At 54.7% G+C, this 20763-nt stretch overlaps 8 protein-coding genes and 1 non-coding gene across 9 annotated transcripts; 3 read left to right on the top strand and 6 right to left on the bottom strand.

Annotated features, from left to right (window-relative positions):
• The first annotated feature begins 231 nt into the window (after positions 1-231).
• Positions 232-1643, top strand: BO66DRAFT_388211 (putative oligosaccharyltransferase subunit ribophorin II). Its single transcript, XM_025646501.1, has 4 exons — positions 232-512; positions 586-784; positions 842-1126; positions 1184-1643. The coding sequence occupies exons 1-4, from the start codon at positions 364-366 to the stop codon at positions 1421-1423; spliced, it is 873 nt and encodes a 290-aa protein (XP_025507968.1). The 5' UTR covers positions 232-363; the 3' UTR covers positions 1424-1643.
• A 115-nt stretch (positions 1644-1758) lies between these two features.
• Positions 1759-2643, top strand: BO66DRAFT_143116 (uncharacterized protein). Its single transcript, XM_025642080.1, has 2 exons — positions 1759-2070; positions 2189-2643. The coding sequence occupies exons 1-2, from the start codon at positions 1800-1802 to the stop codon at positions 2593-2595; spliced, it is 678 nt and encodes a 225-aa protein (XP_025507967.1). The 5' UTR covers positions 1759-1799; the 3' UTR covers positions 2596-2643.
• A 376-nt stretch (positions 2644-3019) lies between these two features.
• Positions 3020-5265, bottom strand: BO66DRAFT_425704 (glutamyl-tRNA(Gln) amidotransferase, subunit A; the record flags this gene model as incomplete). Its single annotated transcript, XM_025650247.1, has 3 exons — positions 3020-3046; positions 3296-3777; positions 3840-5265. 3 exons carry the CDS (start codon positions 5263-5265, stop codon positions 3020-3022), a joined length of 1935 nt encoding a protein of 644 aa, XP_025507966.1.
• Positions 5266-5318: 53 nt separating this feature from the next.
• Positions 5319-7550, bottom strand: BO66DRAFT_388209 (uncharacterized protein). Its single transcript, XM_025646500.1, has 2 exons — positions 6966-7550; positions 5319-6903 (listed from the first exon to the last, which is right to left on the bottom strand). Exons 1-2 carry the CDS (start codon positions 7433-7435, stop codon positions 5802-5804), a joined length of 1572 nt encoding a protein of 523 aa, XP_025507965.1. The 5' UTR covers positions 7436-7550; the 3' UTR covers positions 5319-5801.
• An 894-nt stretch (positions 7551-8444) lies between these two features.
• Positions 8445-8535, bottom strand: BO66DRAFT_t34. The gene has a single exon. It is a non-coding gene; the product is annotated as a tRNA-Asp (tRNA).
• A 1882-nt stretch (positions 8536-10417) lies between these two features.
• On the bottom strand, positions 10418-11644 carry BO66DRAFT_365301 (putative short chain dehydrogenase). Its single transcript, XM_025645206.1, has 3 exons — positions 11321-11644; positions 10928-11266; positions 10418-10786 (listed from the first exon to the last, which is right to left on the bottom strand). Exons 1-3 carry the CDS (start codon positions 11540-11542, stop codon positions 10475-10477), a joined length of 873 nt encoding a protein of 290 aa, XP_025507964.1. The 5' UTR covers positions 11543-11644; the 3' UTR covers positions 10418-10474.
• A 2078-nt stretch (positions 11645-13722) lies between these two features.
• On the bottom strand, positions 13723-15742 carry BO66DRAFT_388207 (phosphatidate phosphatase App1 family protein). Its single transcript, XM_025646499.1, has 2 exons — positions 14453-15742; positions 13723-14403 (listed from the first exon to the last, which is right to left on the bottom strand). The coding sequence occupies exons 1-2, from the start codon at positions 15488-15490 to the stop codon at positions 13795-13797; spliced, it is 1647 nt and encodes a 548-aa protein (XP_025507963.1). The 5' UTR covers positions 15491-15742; the 3' UTR covers positions 13723-13794.
• A 1301-nt stretch (positions 15743-17043) lies between these two features.
• BO66DRAFT_408075 (MFS general substrate transporter) lies at positions 17044-18713 on the top strand (the record flags this gene model as incomplete). The annotated part of the gene is made up of 6 exons (XM_025649095.1): positions 17044-17130; positions 17196-17717; positions 17751-17967; positions 18022-18069; positions 18147-18285; positions 18350-18713. 6 exons carry the CDS (start codon positions 17044-17046, stop codon positions 18711-18713), a joined length of 1377 nt encoding a protein of 458 aa, XP_025507962.1.
• A 107-nt stretch (positions 18714-18820) lies between these two features.
• On the bottom strand, positions 18821-20745 carry BO66DRAFT_417422 (uncharacterized protein; the record flags this gene model as incomplete). Its single annotated transcript, XM_025649676.1, has 3 exons — positions 20416-20745; positions 19501-20166; positions 18821-19467 (listed from the first exon to the last, which is right to left on the bottom strand). The coding sequence occupies exons 1-3, from the start codon at positions 20660-20662 to the stop codon at positions 18821-18823; spliced, it is 1560 nt and encodes a 519-aa protein (XP_025507961.1). The 5' UTR covers positions 20663-20745.
• Between the last annotated feature and the right edge of the window lie 18 nt (positions 20746-20763).

Below are 20763 nucleotides of genomic sequence, written 5' to 3'. Positions count from 1 at the left end.
GGGCCGAAACCTCCCATCGAGACGGCCGGGAAATTAGGGCTTGCGCAGCCAAAGGCAGGCCGGGCGGTGAAGCCGGTGGTCACTGGACCGCTGCTTGCCCCAATGCACGCGCGCCGGGCGCTTATCTTAGCGCCGAACCTGGCCGCGGGCTTGCGTGTCGCTCGCTCGGTCGGTCGGCCTTTTTCTGCCTTTCTGGCCAAGTAAGACTGTTTCCCCGTAGTTAACTATCATCTGGTCTCTCCGCCGACCGCATCAATTCCTCCACAGCCCAGCTTTCGTTTCCTGCGCTTTGCTTTCGGTCGTTGCGTTGCGTTTTACCCTTCTTCCCTCCCCCCCCAATTCTCTCCTCAATCATACATCACAATGCAGCTGTGGCACTCTCTCCTTCAGCTGTCCGTGCTGGCTTCGACCGCCCTGCCGACCGCTGTAGCTGCTTCCGCGTGGGGATTCACTGATGCCACCGTGTCAGTTCACACCAAAGGCGCTGGCGTCGGCGCTGGATTCAAGGAAGCGTATGTACAATTATTGTCAAGGCGAAAACTACAGGAAAGGTTTCAAATGCTAATCTTCTTGTGCCATTGACAGAATTCCCGACAACAAAGCTCTCTCCAAGCCGGTCTCCCTCGGATCTGCCGACACCTTGAAGGTGACTTTGACAGCCCAGGAAGGCCGCACCGCCAAACGCGCGCACCAGGTTTTCCTCTTTCTCCAGGACCCTGAGACCGGATTGGATATCTCCTATCCCTTCAGCGTGAAGGATAATGGCAAATCCAGAATTGAGCTGGTCAGTGCTTATCCCGCAACTCTGCACGGGACGAAACAAAGCTGACGTGCATGCTAGACCCAGAAGGACCTGCCCGTTCAATTCCTTTCCGTCTCCGAGCCTCTCGATGCGCGAGTCCTGATCGGATCCTTTGGCGAGGCCGACGCCTACAACGGAGCTGCATTCAAGCTGACGGTGGCCCGGAACCCCGACGAGCCTGTGCCCACCGTCGAGTCGTCGCGCTACGGAAAGCTTCCGGAGATCCACCACATCTTCAAGACCGATGCTCGGAGTCCTCCCTTGGTCATCACCTTGGTCTTCCTCGCTCTGGTGCTTGCTGCCCTTCCGGTTCTGGGCGGAGTGGTAAGTTGTTCTTCTCTGTTGCCGCCTCGATGGAGGGCTAATTCTCCTCTGATACAGTGGCTGGTCCTCGGCGTCAACTTGAACCACCTCCCTACTGCCTTCAAGTCGGCACCCCTTCCCCACGCAGTCTTCCTCGGCTCCCTCTTTACCATCCAGGGCATCTTCTTCTTGTACTATACCTCCTGGAACCTCTTCCAGATCCTTCCTGCTGTCGCGGTGGCTGGTACCGTCGCATTCGTCAGCGGCAGCCGTGCTCTCGGTGAGGTTCAGGGCAGACGGCTTGCCGGCCTGCGGTAGATTGCTCAGTGGTGCGCGTCGAGAGTCTGGGTGTGGCATTATCGGTTGTTGGGGTGTATCCGACGTCATCTAGCTCGTGGTCGGATGACTACTAGTTGTATCAGTGTAGAAGAAAGTGTACATTCCAGCTATCAAAATCCTGCAGCTAGCAAAATCCGCAGGACAACACCAACCTCATAGCCGTTAGCAGTACCCCGTATCTTAGTTCACATATAAAAACATCGGCAATGGCTGACGTCACCCGCGCGGCTAGTGTTTAACCCCGATCGGGTTAGCCTGACAGATCGGATCCTCTGCAGAAGAGACGCAACCCGCCGCAGTCTTCATAAGCTGAGGCTAACCACTGCAACGAATCTCACACTTGCTTCCCAACACCATGGGTGCATCAGCGTCGAAACCCGCGAAGTCCGCAGCGGCGGCAGCTTCACGGCGTCAATATCCCAAACAACCCACGAAATCCACCACCAGACCTCCCACCTCCACACCCGCATCAGCACCGCGAGCGCCACAACCACAACCGCAACCACAACCCAGGCTTCACGAGCAGCCGCAGCGCAGTCCTCGCCCCAACCCGCACCCCAGCTCCCTGAGACCTGCAACATATCACCCGCAAAACCAAGAGCAAGCGTCCCTCGAGAAATCAAGCGGTACGCCTACCCCCATCCCTTGCCTTGCCTTCCCTTCATCCTAAACCTTCAACCCGCCTCTTCGCAAACAACCCCCTTCCCCGGAAGTCGCAAAGCTAACAGGCCGAACACGAGATAGCAATCGACATCGACGGCCGCGACCCGGACTTCGCCGCCTCCCTCCGCAGCATCGGCCCCGTCACCCCGAACCCAACCTTCTCTCCCTCGAGCACCTTCAACCCCGCGCAGCGATCCTTCGGGGGGCCAGGCGCCCCGACGGCCGCCTTCGCGCCCGCTCCGAACCCAGCCCTGTTGACCGTCACGGCGCGGCAACGGCTCACCAAGGCGGCGGAGGAAGAAGTGGACAACTTGGGAAGGTCGGACTTTGTCGGACGAGAGTATCTGGATGCGTTGACGATCCGGCAGGTGTTGGCCATGCGGGATCGGCAGGGCCTTCCCGCGAGGGAGATCGAGCGGGTGTTGCGGTTGAAGAGTGGGGTGGTGGAGCGGTTGGGGGCCAGGGGGGTGGTGGGGGATCTTGGTTAAGATAACAGCCAGGGTGGGTTTGGTTGCTGTCTTGTCAGGCGGTTGCGGTTTTTCTTCTGAGGTTCTTTTCCTTAGCGTGGACTGTGCTTGATGGGGCTATGGCAGAGGTGTGATGGCCTGGGGCCTGACTGTAACATTACAACTTTTCGATGATCCAGGATGGTAGATATGCATTACCATGGCTCTATTCGCCGGGTGTGCGAAAAGCACTGACAACATCAATTGTACAATACTTTTTTCTATATGAAGACACTCCGGGTGGAGGGTGCTTTGGGGGGATATCATGTACCGTGATCTGAGAGTGCGGTAAGACAAGTCACCTGCCGACTGAGACATCATGACTTGTTCTCCTCGTCAACATCAGCTTCCACCCCAACCTCGTTCATCACCTTACTTGCTCTCTACTCGTCAGATTAGACACTATTCATTCTTCTCTATCGATCAGAAACATCTAAAGCATGAGCAGCAAGAGTCTTAGTCTTCAACATCAGAACCAGGTATCAAATCTATTATCTATATAGTCCACCCCCCTTCCAGCTATCTTATATACTGATCTCTTCCTCCATCTTCCAATCACACCCCAAACTCACAACATCATATATATCAACCATATTTACAGACGAGAATGAACAACTTACCAAGGACGGACCCCGCCCGACCCCTGCTGGCAAGCATACTAGAGCAAAACCGCCCCACCCACCATCGTTCCCCCCGTCAACGGCCTCGCAATGATCCCGGCCTCCAGCAGATCCTGCGCCAGCCGCACGATCAACCCATCACAGCCCTTGGCGGCGATCACATCCACGGTGACGGGGAACTTCTCGTCGTGGTTGGTGATGCTGCTGTACGCGGCGACCTCGCCCACAGGGAGGACAAAATCTGGCACCTCGGCCATGTTGGAGATGCGACTGCTGCCCCATCCCAGCGGGGCGCCGGGCAGCGAGCGGTAGAGGTTCCGCGCGGCCCCCGCCTCGGGCCCCGCCGACCCCACGTACACCATCAGCGACGAGGAGCATTGCTCCGGGTCGGCCACGCGCTGGAGGTAGTTCGACGCCATCCAGTCCATGAAGATGGTCTTGTTGGTGATGGCCTCGTCGAGGGCGGAGGCCGGGTACGCTTCGGACCAGTTCCACCGCGAGATGGGGACGGGGTCGACGAAGGGGAGGCGGCCGGAGTGTTTTGCTTTAGGGGTGTTAGTGTGCGTTGAGAATGGGTGTGGTTGTTTGGGGGGAATGGGTGCTTACCTGCATAGTCGGCGTAGAAGGGATCCCGGACCAGCGAGATCTGCTGCTTGCTGATCAACATGGCGTAGGTGAGGTTCAGCAACGTCGGGAGGGTGACGTCGGAGGGGGCTTCGGCCGGTGGGTTGGCCGTCCAGTCTGCGGTCAGGTTCAAGGGCGTGGTGGTCGTGTTCAGGAAGGCGGCCAGCTTCTGCTGGAAGTCCAGCAGCATCGCGTCGCTGGCGGAGTCGTTGGTCGTCGGGAAGCTCAGCGTGTACAGCGTGCTGGGGTACTTGACGGCCTTGCCGCTGAAGGAGGAGTAGTTGGTGCTGTACAGCGCCTGGTTGGCCGTGTCCCAGAGGTACGGGTCGCGCGTGAGGAAGCCCGCCGTGTCGAGGACGGGGGACAGAGACATGACATTGTCGAGCGCTACGAGGCCGTGCGACGGCCGCGAGCCAAATACTCCCTGAACTTCGGCTGGTCCGCGGATGGAGCCGCCCGTGTCGCTGCCCAGGGCCAGATCCAGCCAGTCGTACGAGGCGATCGAGGCCCCGGCCCCAGATGAAGAGGACGACGGGTCCTGGTAGCCGTCCCCGCGAGGGTTGAAGGGCGCGTGGAAGTCCACCCAGTCCGCCGTGGCGGTCTCTCCGTTGGCGAACTGCGAGGGCTTCTGCAGGCCGACGATGATTCCTCCGGCCTCGATGATCCGCGAGACGGCCGTGCCCGTGACGTTGTTCTCGCCGTACAGATTGTACCATGCCCGGTTGCCGTTGCTCTGTCGGACGCCTGCGAGGCTATAGATGTCCTTGATGCCTACCCGGACGCCAGCCAGTGGTTTGTCTTCGGTCGGGGTGTAGTAGAGCCGAGACGGCACACCCACTGTGACTGATGCTACGCCCGCGACCTGGGCCGACAGAGGCTGGAATGTGCCATCGGGCTTCTGCAGAAGAGGCTGATTGAAGGCTCCGGCAAAGTCGCTGTATAGACGGTACACGGGGTACAGCTTGCCGGTGGTCTGCTCGATGAAGTACGGACCTGAGGGAACCGATCTGGATTCGAGGGGAACCACAACACTCGTTTGGCCTTCTTTCAGCGAGGTGATGTTGGCGGAACTGTGCCGGCTACTACGGACAAAAACGGCGTCGAGGAATGCGTCCGTGAACACGTCATCCTTGGTCGACCATGTGGAAAAGAGTGAGGATAGCGAGGACAGTTCGGCCGTGTCCTCTTGCACGACAGTCACCGGGGCAAACCCATTGACGCTTGGGACATTGGACAACAGAGCAGATGAAACGGTCACATTCCCAGCGGCATATGGGGAGATGAAGTAATCAATGTCTTGAAGCGTGACAGACATGCCGGTGGATACCAACCGCGCTGCCACAGAGCCGATCAATCCCATCAGGCATGGCGCAGACAGGCCTAATGCAGATCGCGGGAAACGAGCCATTGAGGAAAGGAAAAGCCGGTTCAACCGGTGGAATACAGATTAGAAGAAGGTATGTCCAGCTAGCTACTCATGATCAAGGTCTCAGCTCCCTATTTATAAGGTTCCTCCCCTCCATCGCAAAAGTTTGCTGCGCCAAGTCAATAGAACGCAGCCGAGGATGGAGGTGTCTATGCCATGGTGCATTTACCCCACCGAATTTGGTATCTGTTTTCGTACCTCCACTCTGCTGAGCCGACCATCGACCTCATTGGCGACCCATTGAGGATGCGATAAGTGTTTGGGTCCATTACACAGACTGCCAGGTACGTTGCAAGCAGCAACATCTCAATCTTATCAGTTGATGTGTTGCGATGCGGATAAGATGATAAGATGAAGCTTGATGATTGGGTGGGCGGTCGGGTGCAACCGAACTGCGCCCTTCGGTTAGAAACAGAAGAGTATGGGGTGGAGCTGCCATCGGCCCGATATCTGCAGCCACTTTTTATTGTTTATCAGGACAGAGAGGGCTACATACACCTCTCTACACGCGAATCCCCTCACTCGTCCTCTGACCATTCCTCTTCCTCCCACTCCCACAACGCAGCCGACTCATCGTCGGGCTCATCAACGTCCTCGGCGTGCGGGATCAACTCGTCAATGCCCCTGATCATTCGCAGCTTGGAACCTTCGCGCTCTTTCAAGGACAGTAAGCCATCTATATGCTCGTCGTGGTCCTTGCGAAGACCTCTCTCGTAGCCCCGGATAAGCAAATACTCCAGATTAGGCGGCAAGTTATCGGCCAGCTTGAAGTCTGACGGTCTGGCTGAGTTGACCCCTCTAGCCATATATAGCAGAGTCTTGAGTCCCAGGCTCACATGGGTCAGGGAAGTGAAATTCCGCAACGAGCCCTTCTGGTCCCACAGCTCGTCCGGCGGCGCGCCCGTCCAGCTATGATGCGCCTCTGACCGTCCGCCGTATGTATCAAAATCCGGCTCCGTGTCCTCTTCGTCATCATTCCAGAACTCACTTATGTTGGCCTCGAAATCCACATCAAGGACCTCCAATGTCTCCCTGTGCAAGAGAAGCGTCTGGAGGAAAGTCTTGGGGTTCTGCATCGAGCTGCTTCCGTCCGAGGAGGCCCTTCCTCCCAGGGAAAACTGGAGCTCCCTGAGACTTTTGCACGCACAGATCACCGACGCGAGATACATCGTGTCGACGGCCGAATGGTTGATACGGATCCGGCTGATGTTGGACGAATTCGGCTCGAGCCCGGGCTTGCCATTCTCGTCCGTGCACAGGGCATCGGTGCCGACGGTCTCGATGGCCGGAAGCCGGTCGACGAGGGCGAACATCCCGAGGAAGTCCATGCTCGTGTAGAAGCGCTCGTCGTCCATCCACCCGCGGCCCGCATTGATGAAGTAGACGTGGCGCAGCCGGCGCAGGAATGGCGTCGCGTCCCCCTCGCCGTTCGCCCGGCGCAGGATGTAGTCCAGCGGAAACGCCACGCGGTTCTGGTTCGCGAACCGCCCTTCCGTGTGATAGAACCCCGTGTAATTGAAGAAGGGCTGCACGAGCGCCATGGACTCCAGGTCCGGGGCCACCGAGACGAGCAGCGCCGCCACCGCCTGAACCGCAAAGATCCCGTGCATGCCTCGATACCTGGACCCATCGTCAGCCCCACCTTATTCTTGCTTGCTTGCGGAGAAGACCAGGAAACTCACGTATAACTCCACTCCCCCTTCGCCCGCTGATCGGACGACTGCATCAGCATGTTCATGACCTGCGCCGCCAGTTTCGTTCTCTGTTCGTCTGCATTGCTCTCGTCCACCCCAATCGCCCGCCGCACCGCCGCCCACAGCAGCCCCATCATCACGGTTTCCTGCTGCAGCTCCGCCTCCCGCTCCCCAAGCTGCTCCTCGTACGGCACGTGCGCCTCCACCGCCCCCTGGTACTCAATGTGGCGCACGTACCGGCCCAGACTCGGCCGCCGGAGGATCGCCAGTAGGAGATCGAACGCGCGGTCGAGGTTCTTGCCCGGCTGCACGCGGACGCGCCGGAACTTCTTGCGGGTGGGGAGGTCGCAGAGGCGGTGGAAGGTGCGGCAGGTTAGAGCGAGGGCGCGGCAGTCATGGTGGAGGTGGGAGAGGATGTGCAGGTGGACCTCGTTGGGGAGATGGAGGAGGGAGGGCATTCTGGCCTTCCAATTGTAGTCGGATGGTAGATGGATCACGGCGTGGAAAATCTAGGGAGTGCTACGTATGGAGAGATGCGGGCTACATATATGTAGAGGATTGTGAGAGCTAGTGTCCCGACGGAGTAGGTCTAGAGTCTATTAACTTCCCAGGCAGCGCAGTGTTGCCTGGTTCGGTTGGGGGGTGTTGTCTTTGCCAAGACGATAGCAAGAAGTGGAGAAAATCGAGCGGGATCTGGACCGCGAAGCGAGGGTGGGATTGGTGGGTTCCCGATATGATTCAATTGAATCCACAAAGTTGAGCTGCTTTAGAGCCTGGGTCGTGAACAGATAGTCAAAATCTAGGTAAGTATCAAAAGTCTCTGAAGGATCCGGTCAGCCTTCTGCGCATCTATGTTAGTCTGCATACTAAAGCTACTAAAGCTACATCTGACGAAGCAGTTAGAGCTGTATTATTCAAATCATACTCCCAGCATTAACCAATTCCCAAATGCCCCGGGAAAGTCAAAGTACATCAGGATTCAAGCTGCAGGTTTAGGGTTGTGCGTACTTCGTACAGCAGCGTGTATTATTACCGGTGGGATTCGTGTTGAGCGGAGGTATTGTGCAGGTCATTGCTATGCAGCACATGTTCGGCACGTCTGACAGTCTCCCTTGATGCTCAAGTATCCTCTGACCTTTGGAGACGAAGTACAGCTGTCGTCCGGGTGTGGCTTACATACTTAGCGACGTATTCGAGCACTGTCTATTATTATGGAAAATCGAAGTTGTGAGCCTCACGGCATTTTGGGCATAGTCCGCAGTACGCAAGCGGAGCAGCCGAAGGTCAACCCTGCTGCTGCTGCTGCTGCTGCTCCAATCCAGAACGTAGTTCATCGCATGTAGATGCCTGCTCTGCACATTCGAATTACACCCCATCCCCAATTCAGACGCAGCAAGACACTCATATTTCCCGCAGCAGGTACCCGAAGGCACTGGCAAAGTGCAACCAAAAAAATGAAAAAGAAATCTCCCCGACTGGGAGTCGAACCCAGGTCTCCCGCGCTTGTTCTCGGGCTGAGATTGACAAGCGGAAATCATGACCGTTAGACCATCGAGGATTGTTGATGTCATTTGCTCCTTTCTTTGCTTTCAGTAATTGCAACAGCGGATTAGATACTCCTTGCATCCACTGATCCGTCGAATATGATCAACTCTTCCCTGGGTTTGGGGTATTTCAGCATCTGGATCATCCTGACATGGTAGCTCCCATCTGGGGCTTATCTGAGAGTAAGAGCTCGTGCATTTCTGCTATTCTGTCCGAGGTTTCGTGGATGGTTTGATGTAGGAGGCTGCACAACTATTGGTGATTCGCAGGCCCGCCCTGTTCTATACCGGTACAGTATGTACATTGTATACCTAGTATTGTACCTACAACACCCTGTGAATCTACGAATGGGTAATCATGGGGTGATAACCTTGGCAATTCCCAACGCAGACTCGATCGCATCACCTGCGCCCTAACCATTCAACACACTGGAAATCAAGTTACCACTTGCCATACGCACCCCGACCAGAGAGCTATACCTGATGTCCCCGGTCCCATATCAACAACACAAAAACTTGAAGGATTGGATTGCAAGGCCGACCCCAACCAGCCACAGCCCCAGGCTAGTGTCCTTCCTCGCTCCACGGATTTCCACCTAGTCGGTCAGACCCGCAGGTGATCCCCACGAGCAAGCACGCCTAGACCGAAAGATATATAAATACCACATCCACGTGAGGACCTTACTGTGTGTACGTACATTGTGCATAATGGGGGTAGTTGGACCCGCCAACCACCTCCACCACTCCGACTCCTTTCCACTGCACACCCGCAGAACGGATGTGCTCGGAACATTCGATCTTGGTAATGCATTCACGCATACCAAGAGAAACAGGAGTTTCTGCCAGGGCTAGACAATAACCCTCCCCCCGCCATTGGGTCCCTCCGTGCATGTGAAGTAGTTGAAGCCACGAACACGAACGAGGGTGGCTTTAACCGGAGAGAACACTTCTAGTATCTGTAGGTGGCGCGGGGTACAGTGCTAACAGTACATACTCTCGAGCGGGTTTAGCGGGCAGTGTTGCGCCGATATTCACCGATTGAGATCCCCTTGGTGTCTGGTTACACTAACACTGAACCACTACCTAGCTCGCATTCTACAATATTTTGAATACCCAACTGACCACTGTGTTCTCCAGAATCGAACATATCCTGGAAGGGTCGGCCTACACTAGGTACCTAGTACTTATAGACTATACTAAATATCTTACCGGTTGTAGGTGATCCTCCGTGACGTCGATGACACGGGGCTGATGTCATCCTCCCTGACTAGACGATAACCCAAAATCCAAACCGTGGGGAGGAGGAACGGGGTAGGGGGCAAAAGTGATGATCGCGTGGGTGACGACCTCGATAGCGATGTGTGTAGGCCGAGTGCGGGTGCGGGGCAAAGAGTTTATTTCCCCAGATGGAGGGGCAACCACTCTTCTCTCATCTGGTTTGCAGTGGTTGGCTGGGCCGGTTATCTACCAGGTCGGGTACTAGAGAATCTGGCAGATGATGTGCCAATGGATAAACTGGGTGGGTCATGTGCACCGGCATCCAGGCTGACATGCCAGATCGGACGCTAAGTGGGTGGGTTGATCTACAGTACAAGTAGTAGGTAGTAAGCATGGTCCTCTAGAAAGGGATAACCCAAGAGCCAAGAGCTCAATTGCGAAGACGATACATGACTAATCCCCAGATCAAAATGATCAGCCTTCATTAGATTATGGTCAGACCACTGTGTACATATGTGGTCATACTAGATACATCCCTGCAATGCTCTAAAGTTGAATAACCCAGACACCAGTAACGCTAAACAGGAAGATGAGAGATGTTTAGTCCCCCCCTTTTAGATGTTGTGCGTCATTGTAAACAATTATCCCAGTCAATCAACGCGTCGCTCTTACAGATGAACGCCATGCGACACAGCAACTAGAAACCCATAGAAAACAGGCACCAAAAACAGACATCTACCACGCAGCGTGACCGCCGTCGATGCGCAGATCGCTGCCCGTCATGAAGCTGCTGGCGTCGCTGAGGAGGAAGACCGCCGCGCCCCGGTATTCGTTGGGCGTGGACAGTCGGCCCAGCATGTTGTGCTTCGGCCACTCCTCACGACGCTCGGGGAACTGCACAAACAGCTGCTCCACCATCGCCGTCACGATATATCCCGGGGAAATCGTGTTGACCCGGATGTTATACTGCCCCCACTCCATGGCGAGGTTGCGACCCAGCTGGATCACAGCCGCCTTGCTGGCATTGTATGCGGGACAGATGAGACCCTTTCCAGAACAGTCAGCGGGGCACGTACGTGATGTCAAGATGGCAAATGGGGGGGGGGGAGACTGGGTGGCGCGGTCTTTCCCACCCACAGAAGAAAAAAGCGGGGAAACTGGGAGAAGTCACGTCGAACAGGCACATACCCGATTGGCGATTGTACCACTCATACTGGCAATCAGTGCAATGCTGCCGCCGTTCCCAAAGCGAATCATCTGCTTCGCGACGGCCTGCGCGGTCATGAACACCCCTGTAACGTTCACCTCGAACATCCGGTTCGAGTCCTCGGCCGTGTACTCCAATGCAGAGGTCTCCTGCTGGATCCCCGCGGCGGCGACCAGCCCATCCATCCGACACTCCGTGTTGGCGATAGCCTCGATGGCGGTGTTCAGCAGTTCCGTGTCGCGCACGTCAATGCGACGGTAGTGTAGCTCCGTTCCCAGTTCCTCTTGCGCGCGTTTCTGGATGATGGCGAACTCGGGGGACTAGAGGGTCTCAGGTCAGATTAACAGCTGGTTATTTTCGTAGTGCAAACTCACGGGTTCCTCAAGACGGTCAAGCGCATACACCTTGGCCCCGGCTTCGAGCAGAGCTTCGGCCTGCGTCAACCCCAATCCGCGGGCGGCTCCGGAGACACAGACCACCTTCCCAGCCAGGCTGAACTCGGGCATCCGCGACTTGGAGCCGAGAGCTGGGCCATCTTGCACGGGGACAGGGACCGGAGCGGGAGCGACGTCGGTGGTCTCAAGGGACAGGGACATTGTGTAGTGTACTCGAACTGTCTGGGAGAGGGAGAGACAGGAATAACTTTGTAGAGGCGTCGTAGTTTGCTGAAAGCTCGGGTGATTCACGCAGACGACAAGGTTGATGGGTTGGGGACTGGAAGGTGATGGGCGCCGAAGCTTCTTAAATAATTCACACAATGATGACTCCAGGAGTTGCCTCAATAGGAAAGCAGGACAATACCCGGGGCCTGGGGAGGGGGAAGTCATGAGGACAAAGCAGAATCCGGAGCAATAGTAATGGCAGCGAGGGGAGCTGTGGCCCGCGGTCCAGACCCGGGGAATGCAATGCGTGATCGGATTTGGGCCCAGTCTAGCAGTCGTGGCAAGTGTGAAGCATGGCAGCCATTTCCGATCTGTGAGATGAAGCACTACCGTATACGAGACAGAGGTACCATTCCAGGTTCCATTCTACAGGAACTATAATTTACATAGTAACTTAGTACGAACAGGGGGCCGCAGGAAACAAGACTGACGAGTTGATTGATACGAACAACTAGTCAATGCCCACATGGATGGTGTTGAATCATGATGAAGTAACGAAATTGCCGCCAGACTCTTGTTTCTTCTCATGGAGGTGATGGAGGTGGCCATACTCTCCGCGTAGCCTCCGCCAAGCCAAAGTCTACCATCCCAAAAAGCAGCAGCTCAACCGGATAGGAATGACTACTTTGGTACAATATCCATAAAATAGTCCCAGTAACCCCAAGAGCAAGTCCCAGACAAGTGTACAAAGCAGAGCTGTACAACACAGTGGACATCTCGGGTTACCGAATCAGGAAACCCGGGGGAGGAGGCAAGGCCGGACTATACGGAAAGGAAGCACCCTTGGAATGGTCACGAGGGTAGGTAAGTACTGAGGCTGGGCGGTTCTGGAAGCTCCAATTCAATCAGTTTCGAAGGTTCTGTCGGCGTCTGGCATGGCATGGCATGGCTATTTCGGGCGAATATCTTCCTGCCAGCTGGTCACGGGGTTCCTTCTCCAGATCCCTTCCAGCCAATGATTCCTGTATTTCACCCTTGTAAAGTTGATTTTGCCTGTAGTATGAGTAGGTGTCCACATTCCACAGCAGCCAAGCCCTTATTGACATACACATGAAACCCTGTACGGTACCTGGGACCTGAAGACTGGACCTGGATTGTTTGGCTGCAGCGGACTGTAGCCCAATGGCGGCTCGGTGTGCCTGGACTAATTGATCAGTATAAATTACGAAGTGGTGTACTATACCATCCACCCCAGAATATTCGAATTAACCCCTCATCCAAACCCACAGTATACACAGTATATATCTCACATCCCCAAAAACAAAACAGGAAGAAGATAGTGCGTAGATCCGAATCGGCCAGCCGAATAGCGGAACCCCCAACCATGGGGCGTGCGCAGGTGACCCAGACCCAGCCCGGGGGACCCGCTTTCCCCAGACTATTTAGCAGAACGCATAACGCGGCGGGGAGGGTGGATGGATGAGTTTTGTTGCTTTCAAATCATCAATAAAAATAAGCTATCATACTTGTTAACTAACTTACTATTCAGCTACATCCCTCTCTTTCCCATCTGGGGAACCCGGGCCCAGCATAATGCCCCCTCGGAGCCTTCGGACCTAATCTTGATTCATCAATTGCAGCTACTGTAGCAGCCCCCATCTTCCTTCGCTGGCTCCAATTCCCGGACTGTCGCCCTCGATACCGTACATACGTACCTGATCCCGTGAACAGAAAAAAAAATTATTCTCACCGTTGGAGTTTGCGAAATTCTCCCCAGGTTCTAGACAGGCCCGCCGAGAATAGCAACGGGTGGTCCGTGCCCTGCAGCCGGCGAAGACCCCCCCTTGGCCAAATGTACGGTACGGGCAGTACGGGTGACCAGGAAGGAGATTACTCACTCAATTCTGAGGTGCAGGAAAGAAGCGGGATCTCGTCTTTCCATCCCCGGGATCCATTTAGAAGCTCCTCTACCATCTCCCTATCGTACAATGCGATAAGGTGACGTGTTTCTCACTAGGACTGCCAACGCACAATAGCAATGTCAATGCAGGTGTATTATCTGGTGCTATAATAGCGCAACGGAAGGGACAGCAGGAAATGACGCGGATACCTCGCCTTAAGGATGCGACTCTTGTTTTCCAGGGACTGGAGGTATGTAAAGACTCGAAGTAAAATCTATCCCAATTCATTATATGAGGTGTATGAGATGTACAGAACATTATAACATGATTCGTATCGACATGATTCTACAAGAACATGAATGTGGCCGTGAACATCGCCGCGACCAAGGCCAGCAGGCTCTGCGCACCAGCGGCCCCCCTCGTCGAGAGTCCGCTAGCTGCATTCTCTTCGGTGCCGTTCGCGGACCCATTGACCGAGGTGGGGTCATCCCCAAGCCCAAAGGGCAGTCCCTGGTAGCTGAAGGTCAGGTTCTGCGCAATGGACTGGTTGTAGCATTGGCCATTCGCGACATCCAGGTTGGTGAGGTCGTTCGGATGCAGGAAGAACATGTACTGCGATTGGTTCAGGTTCTTGAACCCGGACGTGTCGTACGGGAACTTGTCGCCCGAGTCGGTGGCGGAGGTGTTGCGGAGCCAGATACATTGAACTTGTCCGGGGAAATCGGTCACCATCTCGGGGTAGTCCCGCATGACATCGCTGTTGCTGGTATCCGCGATCAGGATGAACTTGCGCTCGGGGAAGGTTTCGAAGACCTTCTTCAGCAGGAACTTGCGGATCGACAGGGTGGCCGAGACGTCGCTGAAATTAAGGGGACGTGTGTCGAAGGAGCCGCCAGGGTAATGGGTGTAGATGAACTGCATGTAGTTTCTGGTCACTTGCTCGGGGGTGGTAGTCTGCGGCAATTAGTATCCAAGACGTGCAGATAATAAAGACCGAATTTACCAGATAGTGGAAGTGCATGTCCGGGATGTTAATGGACCAGTTGCGGTAAAGGTCGGGCATGTTCTCCCACGGCGTGAAAGGACGCGCGAACGAGTTGAGCAAGCCTTGTTCCGGTTCATAGATCTTGGTGACCCGGAGGATGTCGTCAATGTCCGACACGATGGTAAGACCCTTGGGTGGCACCAAGTAGGCGGTACTGTTTCCGATCGATGCGCCCTTCACGTAAGTGTTGAGTCTCTGGATTGCCGAGGTTTCATTCCCCGCGGTCAGGCCGTTGCTGTCAATCGGCACGAAGACATCGAAATCGCCTTCGACGGTGGTGTTGTACGGAAGAGTCAAGTCTTGCGTACCGCCGGTGGTGTTGGATGCGCCGCCGCCCCCGGGCTCTCCGCTGGCTCCCTGACTCGGTGCCGGCTCGAGGTGGATGGTGTTCACGGCAACGTGCGGCTGCTGAACCACCAGAATCTCGGCTGTCAAATTGCGTGCTTGGGCCTGCTGGGACTCCGGCAGATCCTGAATACTTGTGTTCCCGAGAAAGACATTGGCCAGCTTGTTCAGGTCGGAGACGGAGGTGTTTGGTTGCTTGTAAACGTTCCCGTGGAAGCGGACGTTCCAGCCGGAGCTGGTCCAATTGGCGTAGGGGTCGATGTTCAAGACATTGGTGGGAAGTGCTGCCAATTGAGCACTGTTCAGGCCGAGAGAGCTCACGACAGCATCTCCCGTGGGGAACCCCTGGAAGAAGTTGGGCACCCCTGACGCAACCCACGAGGGAAGGTCCGACCCAAGCCCTGAGAGGACACTGTTGATGTCCGAATCAACATCACTCAAGATATTCCGACGTGCGACCGGTACGACTGGAGAAGGGTTGTACTCGACGGGTGAAGGGGTGATGACCGGGTCTGGCGGGGCGGCAGCGGCACTGTTGTCGTTGTTGTTGGTGTTGGTGTTGGGGAAAGCCGTTGGAGCGGGGATAGCGGAGGCAATTGAGAGAAGAGTGGCCTGCACAAGGGCCTGACGCGCAATGATCGACACCCTCATCGTTCCAAGCACCCAGTAGTCGTTCAGCCGGAAATTCTTAAAGGCCTGAGATGGACAGGAAAGAGGAAATTGATCGAGGGGCGACAAGCTGGAGAATTAAAGGCGATCAACTCATGGATGGGGAAAGAGTGACAGGTGACGTCACAGCATCGGGGATCGGGAGCTCCACCGCCACCGACCGGTTCATTGGATGGCTTGGCTCCACGCAGGTCCCTTTCAATGCAGGGTCCCTGGATTTTTCCCAACTGTCGCTTCGCTCACTGGCGTCATTTTCATTTACTTTCAGGTTGTTGGCGCTCAATGTGAAATACTCATACGCCAGATGGTGCGGTGACACGTCGGTGCACGTGTCACTATCACTACGTCATAGGATTATGCTTACAGCGTTGACCAGCACATTACTGTCTAAAAGTCCAGGTGGTGATCATATAGCTTCAAGCCGATGGGATTCTGCCTGTCACACCCTATTTATAGCTCTACAGCAATGCAGATGGATATTTCACTGTGGCCTACAAGGCAACTTGTAGAATTTATCCTCACAGGCGGTCGATTGGCCAAATTACCTGGTGCAATCGAAGAGATTCCGACCAGAGGAGGGCCTGGTCTGTCTACTGTATAAGAAATAAGAAGAAGATGCGGGTTCAAATCACACCGCCTACACAACACAGAAACACAATATATGAAGGGGTTGAAAGTATACTACGTAAGCAAAGTTTTAAATAAAGTGACATGGTAATCTACCGCTCGGGACTTGCAATAACACCAGTTCGTCAATAACACCAAGGGTTCCAGAAATCATCAGCAAGAAATCTGATTTCTTACTGCCTCTTCATTAGGAGGATAGTACATTACACATCTACTGTTCAAATACGCTCTATTTAGGGGAGAGTAGGTCACATAGCCATATTAGCCGGCGAATGCGTACTATTACATGAATTCAACACCAACTCAGGGCATAGAGCAAGCCTTCCTCCATATGAAAAGTACCTACTGTATGTACACTGGGTAGCAAAGCCCAAATCATCTTCTTCGAATCTTCAAAGTCACCCAGTAAGCAATCCTCTCTCGTCCGACAACCCGTCTTAATCGTTAGGGCGGGCGCGTGCAGCGGATCACAAACATTGGACGGAGTAGGCGGCATCGGCCCCGGTATCTAGATGGCCATTTCCTCGAAAATGAGCGGGAGGAAAGTAGTTAATTGTATTGACTAGATAGATACTGGCAGTCTGGAGTGGAACACTATACTACACTCAATGCCACTGGCACCTGTTCCAATTCGGGGATTTGTGGGTCCATCATGTAGGGCGTGCGTGCGATGGAAAAAGGGCGTGCCAGGGCCCACTCCCGGCGGAATCACTGAAACTATAGACTCATCTTCCATAGGGCGTGAAACACGCTATGCAGTATCCATATAACTTACTGATACGTAGGTACTAGTAATATCCTAATCAGGTAGTTTGCGCCGTCCGTAGAAGAAGGACTTCTCTTACAAGAACTACGGTAAAGCAACTGAGGCATCATCGCAGCCCTTTGTCAGATTGTTAGACGCCGTGATGCTCTCGCAGGTGATTGAGATTGCAGAGGCCGAAATACCATCAGGGCAAGTGTCGCCTGTGAGGAAGCCTGTGGACTTTAGTGAAGTAAGATTTCACAAACATACTCAGTATTCAACCTCGTGCGCGTCCTGACATGTCCATCTACACAGCTCCGAAAGAAACATATTGTCCTAGCAGGCACCATCTTCACCTTCAATGGCTTTCTGGGTGCTTCACTTCCCTCGGGAGCCTCGCCGACAATAGCACAGGCATTTCAAGTATCTGAAAGCGATGCCCGCCTCGTGCTCCTGAATTCGCTGTACCTCGTCGGTTTCGTGGTCGGCCCATTGTTCTTCGGACCCCTGAGCGAATACCTCGGGCGCCGGCCCGTCCTCATCGCCACCTATCTAGCGTTCACCCTGTTCACTCTGGCGTGTGCACTGTCACCGACGTTTGAATCACTGCTAGCCTTCCGGTTTCTCTGCGGGCTCAATGCGTCGGTCCCCAACGCCGTTCTCAGCGGGCTGTACAGTGACATCTATGAAGATCCGGAACGACGCGGCCGCGCCATGGCCATATTTATGTTCGTGGCGATGGCTGGCCCGATGGCGGGACTTTTGGTCTCCGGGCTTACGGTTCTCCTCTCGTGGCGCTGGGTATTCTGGGTAGCGCTGATGGCTGCTGGGGCTGGTGTTCCAGTTATCCTATTGCTGCCAGAGACATAGCTCCCCGTGATTCTTCAGAAGAACGCGATGAAGGACTGCTCTCAAGGGGAGACCCGTCAACCTCACGGAGCACAGGCCTTTTCAGCCAGGAAGATATTCAGTCGGCCGTTCCTCATGCTTGTGAGAAAGCCCATCGTTGCTTTCACATCCCTGTACCTTGCTGTCGTGTACGGGATACTTTTCTTGTTCTTCCAGGCTTACCCTGTGGTCTTCCAAGGTACGTCAAGTCCCTAATCCTGCTTCTGTGATCCAATCCACTCAACAATGGCAGGGCTGTATCGTCTTTCGACTAGTGATAATGGGTTGGCATTTATCCCTAGTATGTGTATCCCTTGACCCCTCTGCGTGCAGCACTTCGAATACTCAATGACTTGGTTTTCTTCACTCCGCCAATAGTGATTTTCGGTTCGCTTCTCGGCCTATGCCTTGTGCTTGTCTGTGCCTCAATTCATACCAGAGCCATGGCAGCAAGCAAATCCTGGGCTTTGGTCGAAGAATACCGTCGTCTGCCACTGGCATGTGTCGGGGCTGTTTCGTATGTGCATGAACCTCAACCGATCACCTCCCCCGCTCACCTTGTCTTCGACTGACCAACGCAGAGTTGCCATAGCGCTTTTCTGGCTCGGCTGGAGTTCCTATCGCAGAATCCACCCAGCTCTACCCATGATGGCTGGGATCTTCTTTGGTTTCGGCTATTTTCTGGTCTTCGCCGCCATGTTGAACTACCTGACGGATGCTTATAAAGAAGCCTCGGCATCTGCGCAGGCGGCCGCAAGTGCAACTAGGGCCATAATGGCGGTGGTTCTGCCTTTCGCCGCGACCCCGATGTATAACCACCTGGGCATCCACTGGGCAAGCTCACTCCTGGGGTTTTTGGCTTTTGCCCTGGCAGGGATACCATTTGCCTTTATTCGGGATGGGTCGCGACTGAGGCAGAGCAGCGGCCTTGCGGTAGGAGGGTAATTGAATTAGACCATAATTCTGCATTGACGCAAGGAGTTGGAGGGCTATTCATATCGTTCAACTGCCGATAATTGTGGTAAGATCACCGGATCCAAGGAAGATATCCCCTATTCATACAGAAAACCATCGTTGCCCTGCTCTCGGCGAAACTTGGCCAGCCATTCCGGAACATCCGCCAGTGTTTGGTCCCATTGGTCTTCAGAACCAAACATCATACGCCTCGCTTCTGACTGGAACATCTGGTCCGTGGGAACCACGCCACTGCTCATTATCTCTCGCGCATAATGACTCAGGTGGCGAGTAAGCACTTCAGTGTAACAATCCAATTGAGGCTCGGGGGCTGGCGGCAACTCCAGCTGCGGAGCTTCCGAGTCCGGAGTCGTCTCAGGCTCGCCCAGTACGTTTCGGAAGCTGGCCCGGGAGAGCATCTGAGAAAGATGATCATTGACAGCACCGTTGATGGCAGAGAAGGGAACGAAAGTTCGAGACTCAAAGTCGAGCAGATATGGAGGTACGCTATGTTTCACTTGAGCGGTGATGTCCGGCGGGAGCTCATGGTCGCCTTTCCACTGGGCAATGGTACAGCCCTGGCGGAAATGCATGGTTAAATGGTCAGCTCGATCGTCCCAGCCGGTCATCCGACTATCGCAGAATCCACAACGGGACTGGAAGTTTGTGGCCACATTCTTCCACCCGTCGGTGAGTGGCATGGTTTCAAGACGGTGGACAAGGCGCAGATGCTGGAACAGGTGGTCTTTTCGCCGGAAAGTCCGCGTTTATTGCTGACAGACTCCATGATTATGCTGCTCGAGGTGAGTGGGGGATAGATCCAGCTGGTTGCAATAGGCACAATGGGTGCGGCCTGTGGATGGCAGGATGACAGAACCACCGAACGGCGCGCACGACCAGTTTTCCAGGTCCAGATTAAGGGACTTCTCGTGGCGCACCCAGTCATATTTGCTCTTGAATTTATCACAGCAAAACGTGCAGCAGAATATACGAGGGTTGTTGGCCGAACTCCTCTTCTTTCTGCCCGCGCTGACCTGTTTCTTTTGTATCCCCGCAATTGACCTATCAGAGCCGGACTGGCTGCCATGCGATCGAGCAGATACGCGAGATCGGTTGGAGCGATAGGAGGACGCACTGGTGGCACTTGCGCCACTTACCGTTGAAGCTGCTCGGGAAGATGCATGGCGAGGCGTTTGAAACAAGTCATCCAGGTGCGGGCCCAGCGCGGGCCCTCGACTTACTCCTGAATCCGTCGGTGCATTCTCGAGAGCATTCTGGATGGCCGATAAGCTGGCTGCTTCGGCTTCAGGCGGAGAATTCTTCCAGCGTTCTAGAGGATCGGCGGGGCCCGAAACAATTGGTATGAAGGTTGCAGCTGCCCGTCGATCAATCTCCTGGATGCGATATCTGCTCCTTCGACGAGGAAGCCCTCGCTGGGATCCTGCTGAGTGTACTGCAGTAGAGGGACTTGGGGTGGTTTCCCTGGTTCCAACGTTGGCAAGTAGGGATGGCCTTATAGATGATTGTGGACTGTCATAACTCAATGGATCTTGTTGACCTGGTTGATCTGCAGAGAACTGTAGGAAAGCGTAGTCCACCAAGCCAGCTTAGTCAATGTCTCCTGCATTGAGGTCGTCATGCTCGTTCGTGGGTGTCGCATCGACCGAGTTCTCATGCGCTGGTAGGCTCTCACTATCAAGTGGGAAAACGCTGGTATTGGCGTCCGTCTCAATGAACTGCCACCAGGAGTCTGATGAGTCAAGCCCCATTAGCGTGTATGAATTGTCAAACTGGTCAGCGGAATCGAGTGCAGTATCATCTTGAGGTAGCTGGGTATCATCTCCAGTTGCGGGATCGACGCAGGGAAGATCGTAGCAGACTGATTCTCGGCTGGCGGAATCCAGGAATTCCGAACTTATTGGGCGCCTGAAAGCAGCCATCTTACTACTGGCGCAGGCTTAGAAGGACACAGAAACTAAACATCACTCAATGGACGTTTGACGTGGGGTTCAGAGGGGTTTAGAGGGACGAGTGGCGGCAA

Source organism: Aspergillus aculeatinus (assembly GCF_003184765.1).
Source record: "Aspergillus aculeatinus CBS 121060 unplaced genomic scaffold BO66scaffold_4, whole genome shotgun sequence".
Lineage (NCBI taxonomy): Eukaryota > Fungi > Ascomycota > Eurotiomycetes > Eurotiales > Aspergillaceae > Aspergillus > Aspergillus aculeatinus.
Note: the sequence above shows the minus strand (reverse complement) of the source record. Positions and strands in the feature narration are given on the sequence as shown.

Bases quoted from the DNA above. Each gene is read 5' to 3' on its own strand.
- BO66DRAFT_388211 (XM_025646501.1), top strand. From the start codon at position 364: ATGCAGCTGTGGCACTCTCTCCTTCAGCTGTCCGTGCTGGCTTCGACC. The intron at 513-585 runs GTATGTACAATT...TGCCATTGACAG, and splicing joins GGCGCTGGATTCAAGGAAGC to AATTCCCGACAACAAAGCTC. The intron at 1,127-1,183 runs GTAAGTTGTTCT...CCTCTGATACAG, and splicing joins TTCCGGTTCTGGGCGGAGTG to TGGCTGGTCCTCGGCGTCAA.
- BO66DRAFT_143116 (XM_025642080.1), top strand. From the start codon at position 1,800: ATGGGTGCATCAGCGTCGAAACCCGCGAAGTCCGCAGCGGCGGCAGCT. The intron at 2,071-2,188 runs GTACGCCTACCC...AACACGAGATAG, and splicing joins GTCCCTCGAGAAATCAAGCG to CAATCGACATCGACGGCCGC.
- BO66DRAFT_365301 (XM_025645206.1), bottom strand. From the start codon at position 11,542: ATGTCCCTGTCCCTTGAGACCACCGACGTCGCTCCCGCTCCGGTCCCT. The intron at 11,267-11,320 runs GTGAGTTTGCAC...GAGACCCTCTAG, and splicing joins TTGACCGTCTTGAGGAACCC to TCCCCCGAGTTCGCCATCAT. The intron at 10,787-10,927 runs GTATGTGCCTGT...TGTTCTGGAAAG, and splicing joins GTGGTACAATCGCCAATCGG to GGTCTCATCTGTCCCGCATA.
- BO66DRAFT_388207 (XM_025646499.1), bottom strand. From the start codon at position 15,490: ATGAGGGTGTCGATCATTGCGCGTCAGGCCCTTGTGCAGGCCACTCTT. The intron at 14,404-14,452 runs GTAAATTCGGTC...TAATTGCCGCAG, and splicing joins ACATGCACTTCCACTATCTG to ACTACCACCCCCGAGCAAGT.
- BO66DRAFT_388209 (XM_025646500.1), bottom strand. From the start codon at position 7,435: ATGCCCTCCCTCCTCCATCTCCCCAACGAGGTCCACCTGCACATCCTC. The intron at 6,904-6,965 runs GTGAGTTTCCTG...CGATGGGTCCAG, and splicing joins AAGGGGGAGTGGAGTTATAC to GTATCGAGGCATGCACGGGA.